Consider the following 20,394-nt stretch of genomic DNA (forward strand, 5'->3'; position numbering starts at 1 on the left):
ATTTTAGTTTCGTTTTTGAATTTGGCCAGCGGTTATGAAAACTGCTTATGTCATTTCTTTTAATGCGGTGCGCTATCGCCCTTTCTACGTAAAACGTGAATGTCATACTCGAGACAAAAAAAAAAACGAGTTGAAAGCGTACCGAGCCGAGGAAGAGACACCGTTTCTCAAGCGGACAAAGGCATTTCATTCATTCATAACTCGTCATTCTTAGTTTTGCATCGGGCCCCCAGAAGTCTAGGATCGGCTCTGACAGTTGCTGTTCGTGGGCGCTATTTATTTCAGTTCTCAAAGTACTTGAAATGTCTGTCATCATTACCGGCCTTTAAGCAACACAATCTACACTTTTGATAGCTGTGCCAGTGAAAACTTCAACCTAAACAAATAATCCTTAACAATGTGCCAACAGTGTAGCCTTGTGATGCAGGCTGCATGTGAGAGTCTCTTCTGCTACTGAAGTGCTGAAGGAAAAACATCGAAGCCTGTGATGCAAGTGGGAACAGAAGGATCTCTGTGCCTCTAGGGAAACGACTGAGCTAAGTTTTTTTCTCAGGGTTTTGTACTGTATCAAAGTTTTATAGGTAGCAACTCTTGAGAGAATTGTTTTATTCAAAGATAAACAGAAAACACTACACATTGCAAAGTAAAGATCTTTGTAACTTTTATGATTGTTTAAGTGTTTTTAGTTGTGTTGCAATAATAACGGTAGACCAGATATGAAAGTTTCCACAAAGAGGGTACCAAATAGATTTTTTTTTCCCAGCACATTTCTGTGAATTAATTTCTGTGCTTAAAATGCTGGTTTGAGGTCAAACTAGATATTATATAAGTGGTTTTATTTTCCTTTTAAAATTATATTATATTGGAATTTTCAGAACCTTATTACCAACATTTTGCATATAATCTTAAAGCAATATACATTAAATGAACAACACAATTAAATGTACTAAAATGATAAACAACAACAAAAGTTTGACGAAGGCAGTCACACTATATACAGGGTTGGACCAGTTGTTTTTGTAAAGAAAATAGTAAAAAATAGTAACATATATTAAAATATATAAATAGTAAAAAATATTCTTAATTCTGATTTATTTTAATTTGATGAAAATTTATCTAACATCTCTAATACTTTTGAGAATATAACACAACATGAAAAAAACACAGGTAAGAGTAACATGAAACATTTTCTTATTCATCGAAAATGTGGTACAATCTGGATTTTTTAAATATGAACCCAGATGCCTATCTGGCCATGTTCTGTAGATTTCAGACACAAAGGTGTTTTTTTTAACCCAGTTTCTTCTGACAAGGGAGCAGATTATTTGCTAGGAGTTAAAAAGTGGCATTACATGGAGTACATGGGGTACAAGGAGTGTTGGAAGTAACTGACTTTCAATTTTCTGACCATTAGAGCGGTTCACACCTGCTGCCAGAGTGTTATAAAGTTACCTTTCCATTTCAAGTGTACCATGTGAAGCATGGGAGAGCTTATAATAATAATAATAAAAATAATAATAATAATAGAATAATAACAATAATAATTACAACAACAATATGCTATTGGACACAATGAATCACAGAGGGGTTATTATAGCTAACTACAAACTATAACTAAAATGTACTTCAGATAGTTGCCAATACATTATTTCTTTTAATTTAGTTTAACTTGATGAATTAAATAACTGAAAAAAATAATAATAAAAACTTAACTAAAATTAAAATGAAAATGAAAGTAATACAAACTATAAAAGTATTTAAATGGTTAACAGTCTTTAACTACAGCATATGTGTACATCCAGTGAATGTCATAATGCAATAAATAATGATTAAAAAGCTGGAACATTTCATCAGCTGGACAATTTGTCAGTTATGATTTATACAATTTAGCATTAATCCAACACAAACCATGAGAGTGTTACCAAGTCACATTATGTCAAGCAAAAAAAAAAAAAAAGACACCACTGCTGCTACTACTACTACTAAATTGCTGATTTGCACTATTAGATTAAAATAAGATAACAATATGTATTAATGTGTTAGATAAAGGACTTAAATTATCTCTTTGCATTATAAAAGGCAGTGTTTGATGCTGTATAATAGATCCTACATAAATCAAGTTGATGCATAGTCTTTGTCATATGTAATCTTGTTGAATCAAATTTATAATGGAGCCTATCTCCAATCATGTGTTATTATTCTGCTCAGAGCACATGTATCCATTCATCCTGAATGAAGCCATTATAAATCAACCCCTCTCATAAACATTCATCATACTGTGAGACAGAGAAATCCTCCCAGATCAAGTAGATCTCACTAACACACAGCAAACTCTTTACACATATCTCATGACTTATCTTAGTTAGATGCATCAGGCATAACGTACGAGTGTCTGGTTGCATATAATGCAGCAGCTATGTTTGGCATGCATCCTTTTCCCGGTGACAACGTGAAGACAGATCTCCATGTTATGGCTGCAAATTATGAGAGATACAATGAGATATTATGGCTTATGCTGGCTTACTCTGGTTCCTTCCACCGGATTCACAGTAGACAGATGTGTGTCATTAGTCTTTACACATCATGAACATTAAAATTACAGGAAGAGTTTACCCTCTAAGGTTCTCATTTCTCATTTGCGCTTGTGCTTATTCACTCCTGGGACCTCAAGACACGGCAATGACATAAAACTGCACTGGTTGTCACATCTCGTGGCATCTCGTGTTCACTAATGCTGGGGATCCATTTTCTGTGTGAATGCCTCAGATCGCAGATCGTTTGTTTCTCTTGGCAGTATAGCAGCCTGTGTTCCTCTAGAACGTTCCTCAGCTGCACTTTGATGAGAGCCCACTCTACTTGAAGGAATAGTTCATCCAAAAATAAATATTCTGTAATAATTTAGTCACCCTTATGTCATTCAAAATCTGCACAATGTTCTTTTGTACGTGGAACACAAAAAGAGACGTTCAGCAGAATGTACAAGCTATTCCTTTTTTTATATAACAAAACTAGAATTGCTGAGGTCCAAAAATAAAAAAGAGCACAATAACATACAGAAAGTTTTATTTTGGTGAAAATTTTAATATGCACATTTTCAAATGTGACACATTAAGTGATTAAATGTCTGCCTTTTCCTCACATAAAGCATGCTCACATATTTTGGAGCTTGCTATATGTGGTCATCATTTACTTTCACTGTGTGGAAAATAGCAGCGTGAACATTTTGCTAAACGTCTCCTTTTGTGTTCCACAGAAGAAAGGAAGTCTTACAGGTTTGTACGGCATGAGGATAAGTAAATGCTGACATTTGATCACATCAAAGCCACCCATGAGCACCAGGACAGCTTTCTTAAGCAACCTCCCAGCTCAAATGAGCTCAAAGGCTAAATTTGATGTGGACTACACTAACGCTCACTAAATCTACACTATTGCAATGCATCGTGGCACTCCCTCTTTGAACCGACCCAGTGAGAGTGTGGCGGAGGAAATCTTAGATTACTTCAAAATGCCGGCATTGCATTTTAAGCTTCTATATCAGATAACAGTTGGTTGCATAGATTATGGTAAATTGGGAATGTTGACAGGAAGCCAAAGTATTACACTTTCAAATGAGCTCAGACTGAAATTCAAGACTACAATAGTGTGTATTATTAAGCCAGTCCTGACAAACAGAAAATGCACACTGTACTTGTGAATGCATACTAGAGAAAAATATAACAGAAACGTTCTCACACAGGGAGCCACTGCTATGGAACTTTACTGCAAGTCACAGCTGATATATGACATGCTGATTGCATATGTTAAAATATAAGCCATGTGAGACTTTTCTTTTCCCCAAATCATTTCATCTACTGCCACCACCAGGGCTGATAAAGAAAAGAACAAATGGCACAATATAGACACATGACATGACAGTCTGCTGTGACAGTCAAAACATTTGAGCTCTTAGAAATCACACACTTACAGTCAATTAATATCTTTGTGTTATTAACTTTCCTTTGAGCTTGATTTACACTACTGTTTAAAGGTTTGGGGTCGGTACCATTTAAGGCTTTTGAAAGTCTCTTATGTGCACCAATGCGGCATTTATTTGATCAAAAATGCAAAAAAAAACAAAACAAAAAAACCTGTTATATTGTGAAATATTATAACAATTTAAAATTACCATTTTCTTTTTGGATACATTCGAAATGTAATTTATTTATGTGATGGCAAAGCTACATTTTCAGTAGCCATTAATCCAGTCTTCAGTGTAACACAGAATCTTCAGAAATCATCCTAATATGCTGGTCTGATGCTCAGTAAACACACTGTTGTTATTATTATTATTACTACTGTTATTATTATTAGTAGTAGTATTATTAATGTTGAAGAAAGTTTGCTGCCTCCTGGCATGATTTGATGATGAATAGAAACTTCAAAAGAAAAAGGAATAGAAAACTCCTGTAACATTATAAATGTCTTTACTGTCACTTTTGATCAAAAAAGAATTGTACTGATCCCAAAGTTTTTAACAGTTAATCTGTTCACATTTATTATTCACCTTAATCAAGATCATAAAAAAAATAATTAAAAAGTCCTTGTTTTTCCAGTCAAATTCCATTCCTTCAAAGAACTCAAAATTATAAAATTATATCATTGGTTAAACATTTCAAATGTTACACATATACAATGGAATTAATAAATAGCTACAAATTGGTTAACAACTTTTTAGTAGCAGCTTGTAATGAAGCAAATTTTTTCAAATGTAGCTTGACTGTAGGTTAAATATTTGAAACCAAGCTATTATTTAAAGCAGCTTCCCCAAAAACCTGAGATCTGGATCTTACAAAGCATCAAAATCATTTTTGAGAAGCAAACACATCTCCATCAGACTGGGCAGAACCAGCGAACCTGTTGCTTAGCAAGATGTTTTGCAGCTTTGCTGACTAAATGAGAAAGGGGTAGGAGTGTAGAGACAGTAAGAACAAGAGGGAGAGAAAGGTATAAAAAAAGAGCAGGGATAACTGTCATGATTCCAAGCATCAGCCACCACCACCCGCAGGTGAGTGCATCAGATAACACAAGTGCCAATGCCAGTGACACTGCACCTTAGCAAAAGCAACAAGGGCACACACACACACAAACATACAGACAGCCATCACAGCTCGAGTGTGCCTGTTAGCAGGGGGATTTATTCTCTACATACAGTGCCGGGTGGTTTGAGGGAGCTCGGAGCTGATCACAGAGGATCCGAAAACAACATCCGTCCACTTTCACACTTCAGTGGAAGAGGTGGCCCCTCCCGGCAGGGCTGCGTAGTCTTGCCATCTGGAGAATAAATCGAGTGTGAAGTACAGTATAGTTTGGGACCAAGCTCCGTGGCGGCAGCTCAGCAGTCAGTTCATTAGTTCCAAACTTCCAGGGATTGGAGCTGGGAGGGGGGCAGTGCGGAGCGAGGCTGCCACAGAGAGAAAGAGGAGGCGGGCAGGGAAGAAGAGGGGGGAAAAGGAGGCGTTGAGTGGAATGCCCCAAACTGAGCCGCAGTCTATAGGGCATCTCTGCCACAAAACACACAAATAAACAAACTCGCCCCCGGAGCGAAAAAAAAGACAGGTGTAGCCATCAGCCCCTGCTGGAGGAGAAAAAAGGACGACTTCCTACCCCTCCTTATCAGTAAGGAGAGATATTTTTAAATACTAAGTGTGTGAGTTAAGCCTTGGTCCTGAGTGGCAGTGGCAGTCACTGAGTATTCTGAACCGTCTGTCACATGGCACCAAGCGGGGGGAACAGGGTAAGGATTGGCACTGTTTGCTATGGGGGCACAACAATGATGCTTATGGCACACAGACAAGATCCAATCACCCATTTAAAACAAAGAAACAATTCTCATTCATCAATTTCCTCATTTATCAGTGTACAACATACACGTGCCATGTTTTGTGATCGTATATCGGTTTTTATGAAAGGACAAAAATAACAATATGAAAAAGAACTAAATGACCCTAAAATGTCCCAAAATCTAAGGAAACTCATAAGGGACTAATTCAGAATGCTCTACATAGGCAGCAACTCTTTGTGGCACACAAGTAGCGCTCTGCATGGAAAACTCAACTGACAATTGATTTCAGTAGAGTCTGACGTTAGCATGTTGCTAAGCTAACAGCACAATACTCTAAAAAGCATATAATACATACAACACAAATATTGGTTAAAAATACATCCAAAGAAAGTTTAGTATTCAATTAAAATTTTTTTTTTTATGTAGGTTCTGTATTCAATAAATAATTAGTTAATTTAAGTTAAAATTTCATAAAAAAAGAATCAGAATAAACAATTCTTCCACAAGTTAAAGGGATAGTTTAATCAAAATTGAAACGTAAGTTACCATTAACTTACCCCAACATCGTTCCAAACTTGTATGACTGACTTTCTTGTGACTTTTTTTATTCTTTTGTTTGGACTCCAATGTTCTTCAGAATATTTCGGTAACACTTTACTTAAATCCTTTATGTATAATGCATTATAAAAGTGTTTTAATGCATTAATTATGCCTAGTAATGCATTGTACAATCTCATGAATAATTGTAACAACAGATAATACATTATAACACTTATCAATTCATTGTTATACTATGCATTTTAAATTCAGTTATAATATTTCCAACAAGATATAATGTATTACGACTAACATTATGAATAATTATAATGCATTATACCCTTTAATAACCCTTTATAATGCATTGTACATTAAGACTTTAAGTAAAGTGTCACCAGTATTTATTTTATACATTAAAAAAGAAAGCCGTACAGTTTTAGGACAACATGAAGGTGAGCTAACGACTTTTCATTTTTGGGTGAGCTATCCCTTTAACTTAGTTCACTATCTAACCTGTAGGCTCTCAGGATATTAATTTAGAATTAAAATGGTTTGATGTTGGAGCTGTGGCCTAGTGGCTAATGCACATGATCTGACACATTAAACTATGGTGCTTATATCAGGCGAGTTTGAATCTAGCTTTTCCAACTCTCTAGTTAGTATTTCCTATTCCATCTCCTTGCCCTTTCTAATAAAATTTACAAAAGGCCCAACTATGTAATATTTAGAATTTTACAGCAAAGATTCTACCAATGATCAGCTATACACAACTGAATCATTTTGAATAATGACACAATCTGAATGCATTTTAGCACTGAAGTATTACAGGAACACCTTGGTTAAATCAGTGCCTCGATGAAAAAAAAGTCCTCAGAACCTGTGCACATGTACAGTATGCATTCCTTTCCATCCTCCTCAACGGCCCATAAAAGAGTAACTGAGCTGCGGGAGTAGTTTCATTTAGTAGCACGAAAAATAAAACATCTATCTATAGGTATACAGAAACCACCATGGATTTCCAATTGCCAGGATGGGGAAAACAGCTGAGAGTGTGGGAAGTGAAAGAGCGGGTGCAGAGGAGCGAAGTGTGTTTTATTATTGAGTTAATAACTCATTTTTACATTACGCAGTTGTGTGTTAGCAAATAAATAATGGATCACAGCTTTCCCCATACCATGCCAGGCTCTTTAAAGTTAACATATGGTCTTTAAAATTGACTGCGACTTGTACGAAGGATTGTAAGTGCTTGTAGTCTTGACAGATTTACCATCAAACAGCTGAGGAGCAATGGGATTATTTTTCAGGCTCTTCGCGAAATACATTGCTATTTTTCGAGAGTGAGTTATTAGCATTTTTATCTGGGAGACTACAGAGAGTGTTAATTCTATCAGCTCTGACAGGAACATGAGCTAGCGAAAAGAAAGCCACTCAGCTCAAAGAGGGGACCCGAGACGTCTTTTCTAATGCCATTTTCTCCCCTCTCAGATCACCTAGCATTAATATTCCTTAACAAAATAATCCTATCCGGGCAGAACCTGACAGAAGAACTGAATTTTGGCTCAGCAATCTTATCTTTTATACTTCTTATTTAAGAACAACATTAACATTGATATATGTCATTATGCTGAGGTCTTACATGGTAACAATGCCATAATGTTTTTATCCTTTGAGCACATTTTTGACACTTAAAAGCCATGAAAGATAGATCAAGTTGTAACTAAAGCTCTGAAACGACACAAAAGACCTGAAAGCATTAAGCTAGCTTTAGTCCAGCTTTAGTGGATAATTTCTTAAAACCTTTTCCCCCACTTGGTTGTGATAAAGAAATTAGTGGGTGTTGGAAAACATTGGGAGCCATCACCTTTCTTCAGGGGTCACCGTTTAGGCTGCCTGTCAAACTTTTTCCCACTCAAGCAGGAATAGCCTCTGGCCATATCAATCATCTTTATTAACATGACTTAAAAACCTTTGTTAGCTGACTCCTTTCCACCGGTTCTCCTTTTAGCTCCTGCTCCAATCACGATTTCATGGAGAGGTAGACAGGGCCAATTGGCTGGCTGTGTGGGTGGGCCAAGAATGCTTTTAACCTGCAGCATCTGCTGAAGTCCTGCTGTTTGCTCAGTGTGAAGTGGGCCCCTTGTTTCAAGTGAATGTGATAGGGGGGCATTTTTGCCTTTATTGGCACATAATGGGACAGAAATGTGCTTGTTTTAAGCATTGCGCTTAGGTAGCTTTCTTTGGAGTAATTAAGGATCAGCACCTGGCTAAAAAAGAGAGTTTTAAATGATGAGGATTTTGAGTCAGGTGTTGGGTGAAGAATGAGAGGTTAGGGCGGTCGGTACCTTCTTGTTGAGGGCGACTCCATCCTCACAGTCGAGAACGGCGCAGTCCACGTCCAGAGAAGTCAGTTTCCGCAGTTTTCTCTCATCGTTGCCAGGAACGTAAATGACGCCATGGCGTGGTATGTACTTCAGAGAGGTGCCAGGAGTATGGTGGGAATGCTGGCTAGACTGACACCAGGGAACCGCAGATAAAAGTAGACGACTTATCCCCCTGAGAAAATGTAAACATTTATGATGAGTATTTTAACATGGGTCAATGACATGACACATTTTCTGTCCCATCTATTAATTTACATGAAAAATGCAATTCATACATACAATCACTTGAATACACCTTGGCTATGAGAAGCACGTTTTTAATTTGTGTAATTTTGATATCATTCATTACATTTTTTCCATTTACTCTCCTAATATATATAAAAAAAATATTCTAATTAAAAGAATGAAATTCTTGAAACAAAACAAAACAAACAACAACAACAAAAAACCCTTTGGTATAATATGCTATTTCTTAAAAAAAAATTGATTGTGTATTATTATTTGAAAACTGTCTGCCACCCTATTAACAAATAAAACAGGAAATGATATCATAGAGAGGGCACCAGCAGACCCTCATGACTGTGTGTCAAGGTCAGTAAGCATATTAAAATATCAGATAATTTGATGTTTTATGACATGACAATGTTAGTTGTAAAATCATTTGGTGATACTGCACAAAAACAATGATATTTATAAATAAATAATTCATGATTTAAAAAATATATTTTACCTTATACTGTATATACATATTACCTTAATAGAATTCATAGAACTTTTTGATAAAAATGCATAGTGTTGCATGTATTTCAGTTGTAAGGACAATTTGTCATTATACTTTTAGCTTGATAGTTAAACCACATGACAGTTTAAAGTCAATAAGCCTAAATCTTTCTTGAAAACAGCATTTCAAAACCAACATGAATACAAAGAGTAACATTTCTAAGAACATGCGTTTTAAACTAGATAATGTGTTTTAAACTTAAAATACTGTGATTTGTGAAGTGTTGGATTTTAGAGATCTGTTGTACCCATTCATTTGTTTGCTGATCTTTCTTTATGCCTGCACACATGTAACAAACCTCTGGCTAATCTCAAGTACTTATCCTGAACTTCAATTTCCCTTCCAAATCTTTACAAACTGAAGAAACAAGGTTTGTTTTCCTTTCAGTCCTCTAATGGATAAACACTGCTGACCTGAGGCTGTTATCTCTGACAACATCAGAGCAAAAGCTTCTTCTCTAATGCTAATTCACAATGGCTTAGCAAGCACAGCTGAATAAATCTATTTAGGGCCAAGCCAGTATGATGTGAAAGAGACTTGGGAGAGATTACATACCCCAACACAACAAAGTTAAGACAAGACCACAAATCTGTCTGGTAAATGAGTTCTAGAAGCTGTCAGATTTCTGTTCCCCTGTGTCAGGGCTAATAGAGGTGTGCGTTTATGGCTTAATTTCCACATTTTATCACACACTAATAAACACTGTTATGGCTCAGACACGTTTTAAATTGTTTTTTCAGTATGTCGGGGTGTTCAAACAATTAGCGTTAATAAATGCGCCAAATAATTGGTATCGCATACAACTAATTACAGCCGGGAACAGTCTTCGCCTGACGGTTCCTTGCGATTGCACATGAAGGGACCGTATTAGTTGACTGTATTCCTTTCCGCAATGACAAAAAGAAGGGGGTAGTGCTTTAAGGGGGGAGTGAAGGGGTGAAGTATTCTCTTTTGCTCTTTGTTGTCAAAAGAAGCTAAAGTCACTTCAATAGCCACTTAATCCAATCCTTCACGCTTACAATTGCCCTCAAGAACCAAGCAAGCATATTGTCGACTGAGATGATGCAGCTATACCAGGCAATTAAAAGCAATTCAGGTAGTTATGGCTGCGAGCACTTTGCAGGCCTAAGTACACAGAGTCACGCCAGGGATTCGCAATACTATAGTGTTCGGATTTGGTCAGTGGCACTAGCTCAACAAGGGGAAGGAGGAGGAGGAGATATGCAAAACCACTCTCAATGCAGACAGAGAGAGAGAGGGGAGGAACTTGCTGTTACTCAAGAGCCCCAAACCTTACAGTGCCCGGATTGGCAATAAAGAATACAAACAGCGAAATTGGATAGAACAATCGCAGAGGAGGTAGAGGGCATTATGCATGTAACGTGTGTAGGGGGTTGGCGTAGAAATGGGTACGGCAAAAGGGGGAGGGAGGATCCAAATTAAATCTTCTACATTCAATGCATACTGCTGCAGGGTGAAAATGTTAAAAAGCCATTTTAAGTGAGCACTTGAAAAATAAATAAATGATCTTGTAAGTAGGAGGCTTACAAAATGATGGCACTCGTAATTAAAGAATAGATTTCATAAAGGAGCAGATTTTTTTTTTTTAAAAACCTCCATGGGGGAAGAGAGGGGTTTCCTTGATGGATCTTTATCAGAGAGAGAAAGAGAGTGGGAGCAGATCGCTTGACGGAGGTACAAGGGGTCTAATAGAGAAACGCCATTCAGCGCTGCTCTCCCTCTATGCCTTTTTAAACACAGTAGGGGTTTCACTTTGCTGCAACCTAGCTGCCACGGGGAAAGAGAGGAGTTTGCTTTGTTTAGTTGTTACTCTCTCTTTTATGTTTGAAGGAGATAGAGGAGGGAAAGACAAGTCGGTAAATTCAGGAAAGGTTTTTTGGTGTTCTCCGAGGGTGGCGCTTTGAAAACCAAGCGGCTGGCCTCTCACGCGAGAGAGCATGATGATGTGTGTGCAGCAGGGGAGGACGCTGGCTGTGTGTTCATGTGCTGTAGACACGCACACGTCCATGTCATGGTCATATTAATACATGCATTCTAGGCTTCTAATAAAAGATTTCATACGAGCTGCACGACAATACACACACAAACGGATGATTCATGTCTGAAGAACAAATGTGTTTCTCATGGTCTCATTCTTCTTACAGTATATTTATCGATGTTAAAGGAATAGCGCACCCAAAAATAAAAAGTCGGTTACACTTTATTTTAAGGTTTAAAGTACAATTATACATTTAAGTACGGAGTAATATTAATTAACTACATGTACTCGTATGGTTAGGGTTAGGATTAGGGTTACTTGCATGTAATTATGCATAATGTATTGTTACTATAATATAATAATAAGTACATGTAACAAGGACACCTTAAAATAAAAAAAGTCTGCCATCATTTACTCACCCTAAAGTAATTCCAAACTTGTATGACTGACTTTCTTCTGTGAAACAAAAATGTGGTATTGTTTATCCATACAATGAAATTAAATGGCAACCAATGTTACTTTTGGGGCCCTAATATTCTGTTTTGCTTAAGAAATGCATCATACAGGTTTGGCATGACATGAATGAGTAAAATATGACAGAATGCGCATTTTGCATGAACTATTTCTTTATGGATTTTAATTTGAAAAAATAAACTGAACGAATTTCTAGAAAACATTTATCTGGAATCTGTGTTGCAAAAAATATATAATTTATGGTGGCAAAAATTAAGATAAAAAAATCAAATGTAGTAATGGGTTTAATATAAATTGGATAATCGACATAGAAAACCCTATTTAAATGACTTAGGTCAGTGGTTCGAAGTCCACTTAGCACATTTCAAATCTATTTCATTTTAAGGGGTCTTTATTCAGCACAGAGTATTATAATTCATTCTGACTTGGAAATTTAATTCTCTGGTGGAGGAACTGATTGACAGAGACCAACCAAAGGAAAAAAATATAAATGTCTGGGCTATTCGAATGAGGTTCTTATTCACACAGACACTCTAAACTACATCACACAAGGAAATTACATCTCGTCTTTTCTTTAAATAAAATGATTGCAAACTAAATGTTTTTCCACATGGCTTATAATCCAGTGTACTGATGCTATACAATAGCAATGCAAACACTGCAGATGTAATTAGTATTAGCTTATGCAGTAGTTTGCAATGTTGGCTTACTTAGCCATGAAAGTCATAAAACTTTGTGGCATACCACTCTCACATTATAAACCAACCGGAATCCTGTTTAACAATGGCTAATGAGATTTTTATACCAACTTTCAACATACTAATTCTTTCACGAAAGTCACTGCAGGAAAATGAGCTTATCTCCCAGTGATTTATTTGATTACATGATTAGCCCACTTCTCATTTGGATCCACACTTAGCTAAGAAAACCCTGAAATTAATACGCACAAGAGTAACTCAAGTGGCCAATATTAAGTGTACAATAATTCACATAAAAATCAACACAGACCATGGGCAATAAAAACAAGAAGCAATAAATGTTATTACGGCACTACGGCAGCTCTGGAACCATTTGGAGAGGGCCGGCCTTCCTGGCCAGATCCGTACAGAGCTTCTGAGATACGCAATCTGGACCATTTTATTGTTACATCTGTCCAGCATTTTTCCCTGTCATTAAACTATGATATACATTTTATAAGTTCAGCAATCCCTGATGTAGACAACATTTCTGCAGTCCTCACTTTTCTGGACTTGAAAGGCTAAGATAACAGGGTGGTTAGCTTAGCAGTTAGTGGATTTACTGGCGAGAGTTCTGAGGTTTTCTGCTCTTTGCTGCTTTTATATGCTTCTAGACAGGCCTGGTCCTCATTAAATGTAAGTCTGGCTTCCCTATATAAGAGGACCAAGGGACAGCACAAAAACCTCTGGTGGTTTCTTTGGACATCGATTCTGCTCAGCTGTAACTCCATTACTGTCCTACAAAACTGCACTGTTGCATTTAAAAAAGAATGTTGATCATTAGCATTTCTCAGATGTTCACATTTCATCTCAGATGCTCCTTTTCCTCTTCTAAACTTGAGATTAGACCCCAAGTAGGAGGTCTGAGAATGTATGCGGTCGTAAACCATCACTTTCAAAATGCCAGCTTACCAGGAGACATGATGTGAAGATTTACTGCACGACTTTAACGTTGACATAAGTAGCTATTATATTTTTCATAATGATACTGTAAGCTAGCCACACAAACTAAGAATGCACTCGTTTAACCGCCCACTGTGTTCACTCTGGCTAAAAACATGTAGGTGACATTTTAAATAATAAGTGCACCAGTCCTATGATGCAACTTGCATCTGCATTTTATGATAAAACAAAAAGACCAGCATTTCATCTTAACTTGCGCTGACAAAACAACCAATAGGCCAAATCTTCTTTAAAACCCCACTTTAAAGGAGCTGTGAAATCAAATGATGGCAACAAAAACAAAATAGCCTTTTAGACAACGTAAAAAATAACATAAGACATTTCCAGACAAAATAAACAAAGATTTTTCTTCTGTTTTGTCTGTTTCCTACAGCATCGAATTTCAGCCTTTGAACCCCTGTGTTTCATGTATGCATAAACAGCCCTGGACACGGCACCATGGATAAATATGTTGTCCAATTTAACCCCCCCTTCCACATCACATATAAGCACCGTCAACCGCAGGTCTTTCAATATGCAGATTTCACAATTATTTCCAGCGTCTGGCAGCAACAGCAGTAGCTGTGTCTAAAATGCACAAAATTAAAGATTTGTGTTTCTACTCTGCGATAATCAGCATCTTTTTAATATGCAAACTATTTCCAGGATCTGTCGTGTTTGGGCTTTTAAATTAAATTTAGGAATGGGGTGGGAGGGAGTGGATGAAACAGAAGGTTAAAAAAAACAAACAACAAAAACAAATCAATGGCGTGATGCATAAACATGAAATAAGTTCGGAAGACGGTGGAGAAATAAACGGTCCAGGAGTCATCAATATTTATCCCATTTCCAGGCCTTGTCTTGCCCTCCCACCTCCTCCTGGCACCAGGCTAAAACAATCCCAATAAAAGCTGCTTCTCAGCATGATATCAGCCTTGTTTTCCAGTCAGAAGACACAAGGTGCCGGCGCTAAAATATGTGGCCAAATTAACTGTGGGGCACTGAGGATAATCAGAGAGGCAAAGTGAAACGTTCTTCTCTCTTTTGCCACCTTACCTCCCTCCTTCCCTCCCATTCCAATCCCTCTCTGGGCTGACAGACACATCTGATCCTCTCGTAACAGGATCAGCTGGTGGCTGGTGACCCTGACAACAGTATCCCAGAAGTTGCATGTTCTCTGCTCCTCCATCGTTCCCCTTGTCGCTGCCTCATTAGAGTGGATTTTACGCCCTAATCTGCACAATGAGGGTGAAGTCATAGCAGTTATGTGCACTGGCCTACACGTCTACCTGTAATCCTTGTGGAAAAGGGTTGCTTGCTCTCTCTCTTTCGCAAAGCTGCACACACACACAATGGCTGACAAACCGCAAACTCTAAGCTCTAATTCTTCTTCACACAAAGGCTCAGACTACAGACGGCTCAGCTGTCAAGCATCAGAGTGTTTTGTTTCCTGGACCAAAGACTCCTGCCTGCCTTCAGCACGAGGAACGTCTATATCCAATTCATCACACCAAAGCAAAATAATAACGACAACCTGTTGTCGAAAGTTACCCGGTCCCGAAAGAACGTCTGCAGATGTGTGCACTAATAGCAGTCATAAAAATGAAAGTTTCAATTCGCGCCAATGCGAGAAACTGACTGTTCCGTTCGATTGTCACCCACAGCGGGAATGACACTGAAAATTTTCCCATTAATTTTTCTTTAGAAATAATTGAGAAGGGTCCATCAAAAGGAGGGAGCAAGCGATGGGTGTGGGGAGGGCAACGGGGTTAGCTTTTAACTTAGCATTTTTATTGACTCCGGGAAAACAAAATAAGGGATCCTACTAAGAGTGTGCAAGCGGCAATAGCCATTCAGGCCTTTGGAGCTCCATTGTAGCACTTTGAAGGGTTTGAAAGGAAACCCCACTGGTGAAAATCCAGTGGAACATCTCCACAACAGAGCACAACTGTTCCCTTCGGCTTGAATGGGAGGGACATAAAAGGGGAGATGGACTTCTGAGGTACAGCCAGAAACAAAGGCAACAAAAGTGCTGATCATGAGGGAAAGACACAACTCGTTGCGGCAGAGGGGCATGGAGAAAAGGAGCCTTAGACAATGGCACTCACGGCCAAGTGACACACTGAAGAACCGAAAAATCTACACAAGAAGTGCTTCCCTCCCCACTTCACAAAAAAAACCCACAAGGAACTGCTGGTCGGCTCAGGGGCCAGATTGTCCCAGAGGGGAAAAGGACGAGCAAGAGAAACAACACCAGACTGACAGCAAAGTATAGCCAGAAAAGTGAAGAAAACAGCAACAGTCAGAGAATCTGACAGAAGGAGACGCAAAAAGATAGGGGGCTTGTTTTATTGAGGGAAAGACGGGAATATTCAGGAAGAAAGAGACAGAATAAGAGGGAGGAAGTCGCTCCTGTCTCTAGGCACTTTAAAAGGTGAAGCTCGATCTCTGATGCATTCCCACAGTGCGAGCTCTGCCACAGCGCCACTATTCCTGACACTCCACTCTGTTCTTTTCCAGGACTTTTGAAGTGCCTCTTTGTGCATCAACACAATTAGCTTTTAACCCCCAAAGAAACATTCATCCCCACCTACTCGCCTATTCAACATGTGGAGCTGATCGCCTTCATCTCGTCCTGATAAAAAGGCCCTCGTGACTCCACACATAAATAAATAAGTCTCATCTATAATTATCATGCCCTCCAGTAACATTTCCCCTGCTTATTCCCGACAATTTGTTGGAACTGAAAATATTGTTTTACCAGAACCAGCATGCGTTGTCCATTTTAATGGGTGGCAGGGCTTCATTTACAGTTAAATCGTGTCACCTCCAAGACTGAGAGCATCTGAACACAAGCCGGCGAGGAGGAGAGGGGGGAGTGATTTGTTTGACATGTTTTTATAAAATCTCTCCAAACGATGGCCGCCTCCCCATCACACCGGGTCATTTGCATGCTCTAACGCACAGCCCCAGCCTGAAAGATTAATGCTGATATGCATACAGAAATAAATAAGTCTCATTTATAATTATAATGCCCTCCACTAACATTTCCCCTGCTTATTCCCGACACTTTGTTGGAACAGAAAAGATTATTTTACCAGAACCAGCGTGCGTTGTCCATTTTAATGGGTGGCAGGGCTTCATTTACAGTTAAATCGTGTCACCTCCAAGACTGAGAGCATCTGAACACAAGCCGGCGAGGAGGAGAGGGGGGAGTGATTTGTTTGACATGTTTTTATAAAATCTCTCCAAACGATGGCCGCCTCCCCATCACACCGGGTCATTTGCATGCTCTAACGCACAGCCCCAGCCTGAAAGATTAATGCTGATATGCATACAGAAAGAACAAATTTTGAGATATGCATACAGAAAGAACAAATTTTGAGATATGCATAACGTGGTTTGAAATGTTCTGCACGTGCCTGTCCTTAGAACGTATGATATGCAAATAAATCTACTTCATTTGAAACTTGCTAAGAAAAACAGAGTGATAGTTTACCTAAAAATGAACATTCTGTCATCATTTAAGTCAATACAAACCTGTATGACTGACTTTCTTCTGTGGAAGACGAAAGAAGATATTTTGAAACACGTCTCAATGTCCTGGTCTGTTAATATGAAAAGAGAGGCTAAGGGATGTCTAAGGGATGTTTTTCTGCCAGTTTTATCGTCTAATCACCAAGAAAAGTACTAGACTGCAACAAGCTGTTTAATACTTGTGATTAGAGTTTTGTTAAAAAACTACCACCCTAATAGTAAGCCTTGCCTTAGCAAGCATCAGTAACTAGAAAATTAATCAAACTGTCACTTATGCTTACATCAAAAATCACAGTTTTGAAAAATCTAAATAAGATCTACCATTTCCCCTCGGCTGTTGATGACAGACAGCATCCCAACTTGCACATTCCCAGTCAAAAGGTCCTGGCGATGGAGGCGTGTACTGCCCCGTGCAACCAAGAGGAGCCTATACTTTTAACCCACGTCTCTTTCTTTTCCTTTAACTTTAGCTGATTACTGGATCAACGCTGTAATTGATTAGTGGCAAGGTGTGAATTTAACCAGAGTTCAGCAGCAATAATGGTCTCTTGACAATAGCAGTCAGCGTAAAATGTAAAATGATAGCCTGCAGCCTGATGGCCATCAAAGGAGAGCAGCCCACATAAAGAGGCCGGCTATTCTCTGGAGCACTGAATTTCTTTGGGCTCTTTTCTCTTGGTAATGCTGTCAGTTTAACTGACAGGAACCATTATGTATGGTGCTTGTCAGCTCACCTTCATAAAACAAGCTGTAAAACAGCAAATAACAGGCTTATATGGCTTCATTATCTGAGGCACTCTAAATCACAGTGGAGGCGCTGGATTCTCGTGTGTGTGGGTATGTGTACCATCCTTTCAGTTCAACCCTCAACTGAGAGGGCAGACAGGGCGTTTTCAGAGAGTAAAAAGAGGGAGAGAGAAGTTGAGTGGGTCAGTCTCTTCTCCAAGCGCTAATAAACCTCATCCTTTTCATCAGCTACAATGGTGAGAGAAGCCCCTTGCCATGTTAGCCAATCATTATCCAACACTTTATTAATTAGTCCACATCCACTCGCCTATAGTTCCAAACCGATGTGATCAGGGGCATCCAATGTTAAGATAAAATGTCCTCACAGTGGGACACAACTTAAGTGGAGAGGAAAAGAACAAGGAGAGCGAGAGAGAGAGAGAGAGAGAGAGAGAGAGAGAGAGAAATCGCGAGACAAAGAGAGAAAAGGAGAGAGAAAACATTGTGTTAATAAAAGTACTGCCCCAGTGAAATTATTTAAGAGGTAACGCGACAGAATGGGGTGGTCGAGGCACAGATGGAGACTGCATCTGGGAGTAGAAACCTTTTGCCACTGCAGCACGCTTGACGAGCAATCGGTTTTATTTATTTCATGCAAATAGATCCGGGCCTTTCACTAACCTGACAGCGGGGGCTATGAGGTGTCGGCCTGTTTGAGGCGCTGAGCGTCTCTGACTGCTCGCTGAGGTTCTGCAGGGAAATACTGTGCAATAGGTGGAGACAAGGCTGTCATGATATCAGATTTTCACTACATGATTATCACGGCCAAAAGAATTCAGGACAATGGTATTAATCTCAATATCTATATTTTGAGGAAAAAACAATATTGCTATCAGTGAAATTCATCTTTAACTCTTTCGGTCAATGAATCACACTTAAAATATGAGGAGGCAGAGAGAGTTTTTTTTATAAATGGCACAAAAATAACTTCTAAAAAGTAGACTGTTTGCACTTTATTTAGCAGATTTAGCAGATGTCATCAGCTCCGACATTATTTTATGTGGCCAAAGTAGCCACACATCCTACATACTATGTTGGAGTGTCAACCAGTTACTGATGCTGGATTGCTTACGATATTAATTTATGTGTAGCATTAACAATATCAATATTTTATTATTTTGAATAGCATGATTATACTTCCCTTCAGTTCGTTTCTCTGTTGGGGGTTCCTGAAAATCTCTTGTGAAGTAATTTGTAATGTGTTTTTATAAACATGGATCTGTTGTTAAACAGTTTTTTAGTAGTACAGCTTTGATTAATTCATTAATTGATTGTATCATTCCCTTTTCAAATTAATTCATTCTTTCTTGAGTATTCATTCATTCTTCCTTCCTTCACTGTTATTTTCTTTCTTGATTCATTCATTTATTAGCCCTAATAATATAGAACATATGTGACCCTGGACCACAAAACCAGTCATAATTTTTGAAATGTGAATAAATAAGCTTTCCATTGATGTATGGTTTGTTAGGATAGGACAATATTTGGCTGAGATACAGCTATTTGAAAATCTGGAATCTGAGAGCGCAAAAAAATCTAAATATTGAGAAAATCACCTTTAAAGTTGTCCAAATGAAGTCCTTAGCAATGCATATTACTAATCAAAAATTAAGTTTTGATATATTTACAGTAGGAAATTTACAAAATATCTTCATGGAACATGATCTTTACTTAGTATCGTAATGATTTTTGGCATAAAAGAAAAATCGATAATTTTGACCCATACAATGTATTGTTGGCTATTGCTACAAATATACCCCAGCGACTTAAGACTGGTTTTGTGGTCCAGGGTCACATATATTAAAACAAAATGATTAGTTTTAGAATAATACTCTGAATTACAATGAATGCAAATAAACTGAGAAAATAGTTGGATGGGGTGAGCCAAATATTACTAATTCTATTTCACTGACAGTCAGCCTTTGCCTGAGACGTACAAGTGTAGTAATTGTTTGGCAAACAGTGTGATTTGAGCGGTGTGGTTGGGATTGTTCTAGACACAGCAGTGAGTGGAGGACAGAGAAAGAGAGAGGAGGAACAAGAGATCAGTGTGACTGTCTCTTTAAACCCGGGGAGGGCTAGAGAGAGACTGTCACAGATTGAGAGTGCTGACTGATTAGAGTTTGTTTTAAACAGCAGTGCTAAGATTGACGAGTCGCTGCCAAAAGCTCTGCGTGCCTGACACTCTCTTTTCTCCCTCCCACACACTCAAATGAACTACAAAAGACATAAGATGACATACATCACTTAGATGACCAAAAATGACTATGAAAAGTGACATTTTTTAATTTTCTTCAGAAAATGTGAGTGCAAGACTCACTATCATGATGCTAAGGTATTGTTGATGGTCGACAGGGTGTTTCTATGTTTTTGCTTAAGATGCTTATTAGGTTGTTTTA

General features: G+C 38.3%; 1 protein-coding gene across 1 annotated transcript in view; it reads right to left on the bottom strand.

Annotated features, from left to right (window-relative positions):
- LOC107668910 (citrate lyase subunit beta-like protein, mitochondrial) overlaps positions 1-20,394 on the bottom strand; it is a 60,225-nt gene that overhangs the window by 18,705 nt on the left and 21,126 nt on the right. Inside the window, exon 2 of the mRNA XM_016460967.1 lies at positions 8,701-8,911. Coding sequence (XP_016316453.1) covers positions 8,701-8,911 — 211 coding nt within the window. The remainder of the gene's footprint in view (positions 1-8,700; positions 8,912-20,394) is intronic.

Source organism: Sinocyclocheilus anshuiensis, unplaced genomic scaffold (genome assembly GCF_001515605.1).
Source record: "Sinocyclocheilus anshuiensis isolate Anshui unplaced genomic scaffold, SAMN03320099.WGS_v1.1 scaffold136, whole genome shotgun sequence".
In the NCBI taxonomy this organism is placed as follows: Eukaryota; Metazoa; Chordata; class Actinopteri; order Cypriniformes; family Cyprinidae; genus Sinocyclocheilus; species Sinocyclocheilus anshuiensis.